The following is a 12,105-nucleotide window of genomic DNA, read 5'->3' on the forward strand; positions in this document are numbered from 1 at the left end:
AATATATTTAATTTATTTTAGTTTTGTATATGGTGTTTGTTTTTATTAAAGGGACATTGTGTTAAAAAATGTTCTATCATGCTTCTAAAAGATCTGGGTGTACACATCACACATGGAGTATTGGTTTTGTACTTCCTACTAATACTCACTGACTATTGCCTCTGTTTTAGTATTGGAAAGGGACCTACCTCTCCATATGTGTTAAGAAAATATTTGTTTATTTAAGACAGAAATATATATATATTAATTTAGAAACATTTTGAAATGCCTTCTTTTAAGTGAAACAAATAAAAAGTTGATCACAGTGCCCCTTAAAGTAGGAAGACAATTGATTCACTTATTTATTTTAGTTGTAATTTGTTTAATTTTCATTTCAAATATTGATGTGCCTATAACAGTTTTATCCTTTGTTTTAGATTCATACTTCATTGATTAATGGAAGACCAAGTGCTGACGACCCCTCTCCAAATCTGTTAGATTTCACTTCTGCTAGATACATCCGCCTTCGCCTGCAGCGTATACGAACACTGAATGCAGACCTCATGACCCTTAGCCACCGGGACCTTAAAGATATTGATCCAATAGTAACCCGACGGGTAAGACTGTTTATTGTAAAATGCACTCTTAGATAGAGCAATAATGTCTTTCTATTGTATCTCACAAGATGCTGCAGGCTGTAGGATGTATTTTTGATCAATATACTTTGCAATGATCCTTAATTATTATTGTGTTGCAGTATAAGAACATTTCTAGTTTGTGACTGGTACAGCTTATACATTTTTTCTTTAACGGGCTAATATTATTATTTATACCCTTTATGGATGTGGATTTGCTTTCTTACAAGGTATCTAAGGTGTGTTGAGATGACACTTCTTTATTGAGGTTGATAGGACTTATATTTATATAGTTTATCTTAAACATTACTGGAATCCCTTCACTATGTCAGTGTGAGCAATTCTTTTTGAAAAAACAAAACAAAACTGCAAGATATAAATATTTATGGAGATGTATAAGAGGACGAAACAATAAATATCCTAAGATGTGTTTAACATAAACGTCTGCATCTCAGTTAATATTGCTATGTCTCACTCACTTAAAGACTATATTCTTAGTACTTTATGTTAGAAGAATCAGCATAATTTATATAAGTTATACAAATTGCAATTTATTCAAATTTTTTAACAATTACCATTTTGCAGTATTATTACTCAATCAAGGATATATCGGTTGGAGGAATGTGTATTTGCTATGGACATGCTCGTAGCTGCCCCTGGGATGAAGTTACTATGGTAAGTTGATAATGTCAGTGACACATTTATATTAAAGGGACAGTCAACACCAGAATTTTTGTTGTTTAAAAGGATAGATAATCCTTTTATTACCCATTCCCAAGTTTTGCATAACCAACACAGTTATATTAATACACTTTTTACCTCTGTGATTACCTTGTATCTAAGCCTCTACATATTGTCCCCTTATTTCAGTTCTTTTGACAGACTTGTATTTTAGCCAATCAGTGTTTACTCCTAGGTAACTTCACGTGTGAGCTCAGTGTTATCTATATGACACACATGAACTAACACCCTCTAGTGGGGAAAAACTGTCATTGCATTCACATAAGAGGCGGCTTTCAAGGTCTAAGAAATTAGCATATGAGCTTATCTAGGTTTAGCTTGCAATTAAGAATAGCAAGAGAACAAAGCAAAATTGGCAATAAAGTAAATTTGGAAAGTTGTTTAAGGTTACATGCCCTATTTGAATGATGAAAGTTTATTTTGGACTTGACTGTCCCTTTAAATTAGTGCTATAATGTGTATAAATAATAATTCTGTCATTTAGAATAGTAAGTTTAAACTTCTTGCAGTCTTCTTTGGGAGCTCTATAGATACTAATTTTGAGCCTCAAGCAATGCTAAAGTTAAAATAAATGTTTGTAATCAGGAATGCATGTGAAGAATACAATCTAAACAAAAAGAGTTAGAAATCTATTAGTGTAAAAATATTGCACAGTATACAACTTCACAGTTTTATGCAGTAGGGTGCTTCACAAATGATTAGCAGTACACACAATCCATAAATTATTAGAATGTCTACCTTTTTCTTCTGTTGTCTCCACTAATCAACTGGATTTAGCCGTCAGATCCCTTATGTGTGCTAGATCCTTTCCTCCAACTTTATCATTGTGGGGTTCTGGTTGGACATGAGACTCACATGTTGTCATTTCTAATTCATAAGAGTAAACAAATACTGACTCCTTGCACATATTTGTATAAAATGTCCTACTTTTATTGATTCCATATAAAATGTCAGTAGTTAGACTGTGTACACACAGCATTGATCTTGTATATAACTGGTTTCATGAGCCTCAATGGGTGTGTAATACATAAGAAATGTTACCTCAACAAATTAAGATCCTATTGAAGGCACATTTTAGTCTGTATATACTAAAAATAAAATATACTTAAGCAGTTCCTTGCAAATACGTACATGCAAAAATAGATGCCTCAAATGACATTATGTTAGAAAAATTGTCTAACTTTTTTAAATGCATGGTAGTCCAGTAATGCACCCTTTTAAAATAATTTCTCAGTATGTTTACGAAATCTTCTGTGCTGTGGTCAGTCAGAGGCCAGATGTAAATGAGCTAGCAAAGAAAATTTCGGATTAAAGGAACATGAAACCCATCATTTTTCTTTCATGGTTTAGATAGAGGATGCAGTTTTAAATAACTTTCTAATTTTCTTCTATTATGCATTTTTCTTGGTATCTTTTGCATATTTTGTTGAAAAGCTGGGACATAAGCTCAGGAGAGTACATGTGCCAAGAGAACTATATGGCAGCAGTCTTGAAAGAATGTTATCCATTTGCAAGAACACTAGATGACAGCACTATTTCCTGCCATATAGTGCTCCAGATGCCTACTTAGTTGTCTCTTACAAAATAAATATAATGAGAACAAAGCAAATTTGTTAAAAGAAGTCAATTGGAAACTTTTTAAAATTGTATGCTCTGTCTGAATCACAAAAGAACAACACAAATTAGCAACTATCCCAACCATATCCTTCTACAATAACACTTTTAAAGTGAAGGTAAACTTTGATGAATGAAAGTCCGGTTTTTAAAAATGCTATTAAAAACAGGGGCACTTTCATTCATCAAAGTTTAGAAAGCAGTCGTTTTGTTTAAAAACTTACCTTTATTCTTTTCACAGCCAGAGCAGCTTCCCCCGCACGGAGATCCTCACTTCACACGTCAGCAATGACTAATCTGGTTTCCTCCAATCATGTCATGGCCTCAGGCAATAATTCCCCTGGGGGGGAAGCTGTGATTGGTGGAAGCCGGATTAGTCATTGCTGACATGTGAAGAGAGGATCTCAGGGCGGGGGAAGCTGCTCCGGCTGTGAAGAGAAGAAAGGTAAGTTTATAAACAAAACGGCTGCTTTTAAAACTTTGTTGAATTAAAGTGCCCTTTTTTTTTAATAGTAATTTTAAAAACCGGGCTTTCATTCATCAAAGTTTACCTTCACTTTAAGTTCTTATATTTGTTACATTTGTATCAACAACAAAAAGAATTATACAAATTGAAAAAACATAATAGAAAATGAAAGTGGGTCATGAAACTTTATTCTTTAATGGCCATATTGCATGCGCTCAGGGGCGTACTATGGCCTAGTCCAACAAGGCCGGTGCCTAGGGCAGCAGATTTGGGAGGGGCAGCACATCTGCCCTATCCTCTCTCTAAAAGTCAGCACGCAGTACAGTGAGTGATAAAGTGCAGACTTTTACAGAGAAGACAAGGCATGTGCGCTGATTAAGGTCACTCATCACAGGCAGTGCTCCTTAAAACCGTTGCTTCATTTAGAGCCGCCGGCATTTTTGCAGTGGAAGCATTCTTGGTGAGAAACTTGCCCAGAGATTTGCTTACAAGGTGAGGCTGAAGGAGAAGACCTTGTGCCGATATGCTTCCTCCTCTTGTTAGCTGTGGTGGGGCTGTGAGCTCAGTGTTTATTGCAGGTCTTAGTAACTAACAGACTAGATGTGTCTGTGCACTGCTTAGATCAGCTTGTGATGTCTAATCATAAATTCTAATAACTAGCTTTCTCTGCATTCATGAACCCACGGAGTATATAGTGAATTTACACTTAAAAAGTTTCATTACTTGAATGATGGTAATTACTGTATATTGTTGCATGTGAAGGGCAGTGATTGTTTCAAAGTGTATTCTTCATTCTCTCCCTTCCTCTTCTCTCTCTTCTTTCCTTTTCTCCCTCCTTTCCTCCTTCAACTCCCTTCCTCCCTCAACTCATTCACTCAACTCACTCCCTTCTTTCCCTCCCTCCCTTCTTTCTCTCATCTCTCCCCATGCTACCTTCATTTACTCCTTTCTTTCCATTCCTTCTTTCCCTCCCACTTTTCTCCTCTCCTTCCCAACTTTTCTCTTCTCTCTCTCTCTCTCTCTCTCTCTCTCTCTCTCTCTCTCTCTCTCTCTCTCTCTCCCTCCCTTCTTTCCTTCTTTCCTTTCCCTCCCTTTTCTCCCCTCCCCTTCTTTTCTCTCTCCTTTCTCAGGGAGAAAATAGTATGATATTAATGCAATTAAACCCACCTGTATGCAAGTGTTTTGCAAGCCCATTTTCTCTTAAATTGTTATGAAAAAAACAAACATTTTACACACTGACCCAAATAAATATTAAGGGGAAAAAGGCCTAAAACCTTTGGGGGGGGGCAGAATAATTTTGAGTGCCTAGGACAGCACAAAACCTAAATACACCATTGCATGCGCTGTCTAGCCCGGTCCTTCTCCCTTTACCAGCTAAATGACTATCTTGAAAAGAAAACAAAAGCAAAGACAAAAACATTAACTAAATGAATGTGTATTGCAATTTCACGTTTAATAAAATATTTTATGTAAAATTACATTTTGAGTTTTTATCTTTTGAGAAAAAGAAAGTTGAAATTAGTCCATTGCCAAAATAGAAGAAAAAAAAAAACTATTACTAAAGGAATAATTTTGTACTAGATAGTATCATTCAGCTGACAATCACTTATGCCTTATTTACTTATCCTTTTGAAGTTATTTTAAAGGGATATGAAGCCAAAAATGTTTCTTTCATGATTGAGATACCGCATGCAATTTTCAAAAACGTTCTAATTTTATTTTATTATCAATTTTTCTTTGTTCTCTTGATATCTTTTGCTGAAACTAAAAAAATATAAGCTTAGGAGCCGGCCCATTTCTAAAGAACTATATGGCAGCTGTTTTGCATGAATGTTATCCATTTGCAAGAGCACTAGATGGTAGCACTATTTCCTGTCATGTAGTACTCCAGATGCCTACCTAGGTATCTCATCAACACTAAATATCATGGGAACTAATCAAATGTAATAATGTCAATTAAAAACTTTTTAAAAATGGTATGCTCTGTCTGAATCACAATTTTTTGGAATGTTATGTCCCTTTAATAATTATGGACATCCCTAAAGAAATATGTAAAATGTGTTAAAAACAAAACAAAAAAAAAATACTTTAAAATGCCCAGAAAGAGAATCAACAAGGATTCTTTATTAAGACTTTGCTTCTGCCCATGCAGCCATTATCTGTAAATCCTTTGTTTTAATGTAACTGTATTTTACTTACATATCAATACAAATAGAGCCCTTGTATATTTAAAATAAAATAGCATGTGATAATCAATCTTATTCACACATTTCATTATTAATACACGCTCTGAGGGATCTTAGACAATTTAAAGGGACATAATACTCATATGCTAAATCACTTGAAAGTGATGCAGTATAATTGTAAAAAGCTGACACAATTTCCTCAGCTCAGCAGAGTAAGTTCTGTGTAAAAAGTTATACTCAGCTGTGCTCAGCTGCAGGTAAAAAAAAAAAAAAATGAAGAAATGAACGGCAGTCAATCAGCATCAGCAGTGCTGAGGTCATGAACTCTTTTACTGTGATCTCATGAGATTTGACTTAACTCTCATGAGATTTTGTTGTAAACTTCCTTACACTGAATAGGGAAATAATATGAGAGTGCACGAGGCTCAATCCTCCAGCTGTCCCGGGACAGACATACTGATTTGTTGCTTAGAAGTCCTTTACAATGGGATGTGGCTACTGAGAAACTTTTGAGGTAAAATATCTTTCTTTTTTTACATAGAGCTGTGATATTTTCTAGTCAGCTTTTTACAGCTATGCTGCATCACTTTCAAGTGCTTAAACATTTGGGTATTATGGCCCTTTAAGTAAAACTAACTTGATATGTACACAGGTCAGTTTTCACTCTCCACTTCTGTGATCTACTACGACAAGGTGCTATACACATTCTTTAGTAACAGAGATTAAAATATAACATCATATAATCTTCACAGTGCAATGTAGTTGAAAAGCACACATTTCCTATTTAAAATGCTAGACTTTTATCCAAAACCTTCAAGGTCACTCACATTACAACAACAATTTTTTTATAATTTAGTTTTTTGCTTTAATAATTACAATTTTTAGCCTTGTGTGATGGTCAAAATCTGGTAAAAAATAAATGAATATATACAAACCACTTTATCTCATAATTGAGAAAGCGCTGTTAATTAAAACACTATTGATTAACAGCTTTTTAATTTTTTTTTGTAGAAACTTCAGTGTCAATGTGAACGCAATACTTGTGGAGAAAACTGTAATGAATGTTGTCCAGGATACCACCAGTATCCATGGCGACCTGGCACAATTTCCGTTGGCAACAAATGTGAAAGTAAGTCGGATTTAAGTTTGCTGGCTGGTGAAACTTGTAACTAATATTTATGTAAATTGTTTATGACATACCTGCATGAATTGCTTACTAGTGTTTTTGTAAAAAAAATTATTTTATATATGCTCCAGTTGATACATTTATAATATCTTACTTTTCATTTTACAATATTTCTCATTTACTAATTTATTTTTTGGAACTATGGTAGATAAGAGGTTTGGCTGAATTATTCATAATGTATATAGGCTGTGGGCCATAATAACTGTAATGTTCTATTATTATCTGCCTTGCCAAAAATTAGTTAAAGGACTAGAAAGATCAAAAATGAAATGTTCATGAATGCATTTCAGTTTTAAATAGAAAAATGTTACAATAATTGCATAACCATAAAAGTTATAATATAAAGACAATGCAAAAGCGCTTATTTTGAATTTAAAATGAGAGGCATAATTTTTTATGATAGATGTCAACAACTTTTCCATAACTCCACCCCTGTATCATGTGACACCCATCATCCAATCACATATGTATACAATGTGAACTTTTGCGCATACTTAGTAGGATCTAGTGCTTTATAAAGTGTGTATATAAATAAAAAACAGTGAACTATTTGATAATGGAAGTACATTTGAAATTGTTTTAAATTACATGGTTTATCTGAATCATGTAACTTTTTTCATTAGTGTCCTTTTATATTTTGCCACAAGATACTGCATCACAATTTGAGATTGCAGATAGATAGGTTCTCTTCTCTACTTAATAATTTGTCTTCTTGCAATGTTTAAATAATTTGTGCATATAAGCCAGCTCTATTTCTCGCTGTTGAAAAACAGTAATAACCTTTACTAGAAGCATTTTTGCTTACAGAAGCATATTGCAAAAAATAAAATAAAAATGATTCTGTTTAAAACTGAAATGCACTCATGCACATTTTAATTTTGACCTTTCTATCCCTTTAATAAAGTACAGTGCTTACATTTTAAATCATCTTGAATGTGCCAAAAACACAAGTTTGCTATAAAAAATGTAAAAGAAGTCTAGATCTTCTAACGTTCACAAACCTCAATAATGTGTCAATTTAAATTAGCTAATTTTCTTAAGTTCATCTTGATTAATTTGCAACTTCCTGTTTATCCTCCAGTGCCTGTGTGATGTCCTAGTCACTGGGAGTGATATAAATTCATGTTTTTGGAACTTGTATTTAGCAATCTGTTGCTTGATTATTACTGACCTTATCTCGATCTATTGATTCCAGCCTGTTTGGTCACCTGTTGCTGACCAGTTGTTGAGCCCACACTCTCCCATCCCAGTCTATTAGATCACCTGTCTCTGTCCTATTTATTAGTTTTTGCTTTCTCTGTTTTTGTAGTCTTTTATTTAACACCTTTTATACTTGAAATAAAGGCACTGTTCATTTGTTTTGTTTATGCTGAATATTATATTCCCTTTTTGATTCCTTTACACATTCGGAACATATGTAATCAATAAAAGTGTATGCATCAGTTTCATGACATGACAAAAAAAGAGACAAAACTGCAAATCTTAGCCCAGCTTTAATTCATGCTGTTTTTGCAAAGATTGCCACTCAATCAACGATCGGGTTGATTGACACCCCCTGCTAGCAGCGGACTGGCCGCAAATCTGCATGGGACGGCATTGCACAAGCAGTTCACAAGAACTGCTGGTGCAATGATAAATGCCGACAGCGTATGCTACATTGTATCATGTCCGCTCGCCTTACATAAATAGGCTCCTTGGACTTTAATATTCAAATACTTTTATATTTCATTCAATATTTAAAATGTACATTTGAAACAGGAAATGTTAATAATTGTTCCCAAAAAAATGAATATTGAATGCTCATTAAACATTCAGCATTTTTTAAGACAAATGAATGTGATAAAAATTCATTATTTTTTATTGTAGAAAAGCATTTACCTATCCCTGACCATTGATAAGGGTAGATTTATTAAGCTTATTTGGCTATGATTCTTTTTCCACTCTGCCAGAAGTGACAGATCAGTCAACCTGACACTCGCTTATTTGGGTAATTGACATGCCCTGCTCTAGCGCAATTTCCCCTAGTGTATCTAAACTACTCTCTACTTAAATTTCTTTGACCATATATGTCATTTAAATAATGTTGTGTAGTTTTAAAAGTAAGTGTGACGGAGCTGTTTTTGTTTTTCGCCACCCTGATGCAGTCTGTATTTTTGATCTGCAACCATCTGCTTTTTCCGCCAAAAATGTATTTATTAAAGGGAAGTATAGGTAATTAAAAAGTAATAATTGCTCCATTGTTATAATAAGAAATATTGTTTTCTAGAATGCAACTGTCATAACAAGGCCGAAGATTGTTATTATGATGAAAATGTGGCAGAACGTAATATGAGCTTGAATATCCATGAACAGTTTATTGGAGGAGGAGTGTGTATCAACTGCTCTCAGTTTACAGCTGGAATTAACTGTGAAACTTGTATTGAAGGCTACTATAGGCCACATAAGGTAAGAAGCTTATCAGAACCCCTTCCCACTACCAGTATGGTACAGTATGGTACTTTGTTACTCTTGTTATATTTAGAGTTAGTTTAAGACACTTTGACATTGAACTGGATTTTTATATAAGAAAAACTGAACTGTGCTGACATTTAAATGAGAAAAAAGGATGTTTGGTCACTCAACGGACTACATCAAAGGAAACCATATTGGTGTATCCTACCTTTAAATATGTGAGTCGTTTAAACTCTGTTATACTCTGCACTTGGTTATTTAGAACATCTATAATAAGAGCAGGGGGGGGGTATTTATATATCACCCAATTAACTCTTTCAGCAGTATGCAAGTAAAGTGCTGCTTGTTTTTTTTGTTTTTTTGTAGATTAATTTGAGTAGAAGCTAAATGCTTGTTACACTGTAGCATTGAACAAAACATTTCCTGTATGTATCCTAAACAAATGTTTTTGTTCAGGTTTCCCCGTATGCAGAATCACCATGCCGTCCTTGTGGATGTGATCCTTTTGGGGCCCATAGTGCGGTCTGTATTGTAGATGACAAGCACGCCAACTTACAGCAAGGTATTGTAAATATTTCATCATGTGCATTATATTATAATTAATTTAAAGGGAAAATAATTAAACATCAAGGAGTGACTAATAGTGAAATAGGCTACTTACTGAACTTGCAACAGTATTTTGTTAGTAAATGTCTGAGGTCTGAGCATATACATTTTAGAGGGGTAAAAAATATTGAGGACCGCAGGATGTATTGTTCTGATTGTTTTGATGTAACAGAATGCTGTTTCATGTCTAATCTTTCATGTGCTGTGAGCCCTAGGATATAGGGACTTCACATTGTCACATTTTTGTCCTTGCTAATACAAAAACACAATTATCTTTTATGTTTCCACAGTTGTAATTAATGTAATAATGATTAAAGTTAGGGTCAAAGATAATTAACAGAATGAGACGACTAGAAGATACTGAGTTCTTTTATTTTGCAGGATAATAAGGTCTATTGTTCAACATAATTACAACAAAATATTTTCTAGATAATCCCCTCGTCCAAATGTCAAATCTACTTTGGTGTTTTGCTTTAGTCTATGTTCGGGAAAATACATAGTATAAAATGATATAGTATGAAATTTAGCTATTGTCTATTTTTCAAAATTGAGTGGATTAGTAAATAAATAAGTAAGCTAAAACGTGACAAAAAGGGTTGCAGTTGAAAAGAGTTTGTTGAGTTGTAAGGATATACAAATAAAGATATATAAAGAAAGTCCCATATATGATTCCAGTATTGTTATAATGCTACAAATGTAGGTAATTATATAGACTTAAAGGGACATTCCAGACAAAATTGGAATCCACATAGATGCATTTTCAATTTTGAATAGAAGCATTTTTGCAATATATATGTATTAGAAAACATGTTTCTTATGAAAGCTTTCGCTGTTTCAAAAGTGTATTTAAGTATGCACCGTGCACTAGCATTTTAAATACAACGCTTGCTCAGAGAGCCTAAGGTGCTTGTACCATCTGGTAATGACTCAATTTGTTAATTGCTGACATAAGCCTCACTGGCACTCTGAGCAGCTGCAGTATTTAAAATGCTGATGCATTGAGATCACCTAGCTATGCTTCAAATGCACGTCCAGCGAAAACAATAAAACAGTGATAACTTTTGCTAGAAGCATTTTTGCCAATACATGTATATTGCAAATATGTTTTGATTCAAACATGTAATTCATCTATGTGCATTTAAATTTTGACTGGAATGTCCCATTAAGTATTGTTGCCAAATGAAGATAATAGAGAGCTTATTTAAAGGGACACTTCACTGTTAAATTGTTTTTCCCTGAATGTTCACCATGACTTGTTATACCAGCTGCAGCATATAAAATGCTTCTTTTTATTTCATTTATGCTTCTTTTTGCAAAATAAATAGCTAGATTTGCTCTTTGAAACCATAGCCCATCAAAATAGGCTTGGCTTACTGACAGATCAGTTCTCTCGTTATCTTATCACTCAAATGCTTCCCTTTCTTATCTCTGTCTCTGTACAATACTTAGAAAGAACAATTGAAAAGGAACATTTTAGAACTTTATCTCTTTCACCTCACACTGTGAGTGTAATTGCTTCTGCTGGCTGTGTTTACATAGTTTCTCAATAGCCTATACCTAGGTATAGAAACTTCAGTATAAGTAGGGATCCTGAAGGCTAAATCAGCTATTTCAAATGCCATTATAAAGGCTAAGGGGATATTTGTAAACAACTTAATACACTCCGGTAGGTAAAATGGATCATTGGGAACAAGTTAAAGGAAATACAGTTTTTGGGTAAACTGTCCTTTTAATAACAATCTGAGAATCCGAATGAAGATTCTAATTAGCCTATTATTTCTTTAAATTATATATGCCAGTCCAGTACTATGACTGACAATTGATAACAACATTATATTTTTGGAGACATTCCTGACTAGTGCTCATAAAGATATCACCAAAACAGTTTCTTGGAGTAGATAGCTGTCTTGAAATTATTTATTAAAAAAAAATTGTGAGGTTTAAAGCCAGCATTACAGATAATAAACTTATGTCACTCAGAATAAACAGATTCAGTATACAAATAAGAGAATTACAGAATATGTAATTTACAATAACCTATAGCTTAACAAACTTCAAATTTTACTAAACATTTTATGCCAGAAGTCTGAATTATAGTCCATAGAATAGCACAAAATAGGAAGTACACATAGCGTCTATAATAAAATACCAAGTTTAATAATATAGTTGTTTGACAACAGAATAAAGGTGTCAATGGGGCCTATTTATCAAGCCGTCAACCGCAAATATGCTGGAATTCCG

At 33.8% G+C, this 12,105-nt stretch overlaps 1 protein-coding gene across 1 annotated transcript in view; it reads left to right on the forward strand.

The window, feature by feature from the left end:
* The window catches only part of LAMA1 (laminin subunit alpha 1), a 289,080-nt gene that overhangs the window by 104,352 nt on the left and 172,623 nt on the right, over window positions 1–12,105 (forward strand). The window contains exons 5-9 of the mRNA XM_053714935.1: window positions 417–596; window positions 1,200–1,289; window positions 6,633–6,750; window positions 9,074–9,252; window positions 9,715–9,820. Coding sequence (XP_053570910.1) covers window positions 417–596; window positions 1,200–1,289; window positions 6,633–6,750; window positions 9,074–9,252; window positions 9,715–9,820 — 673 coding nt within the window. The remainder of the gene's footprint in view (window positions 1–416; window positions 597–1,199; window positions 1,290–6,632; window positions 6,751–9,073; window positions 9,253–9,714; window positions 9,821–12,105) is intronic.

Source organism: Bombina bombina, chromosome 5, assembly GCF_027579735.1.
Source record: "Bombina bombina isolate aBomBom1 chromosome 5, aBomBom1.pri, whole genome shotgun sequence".
NCBI lineage: Eukaryota > Metazoa > Chordata > Amphibia > Anura > Bombinatoridae > Bombina > Bombina bombina.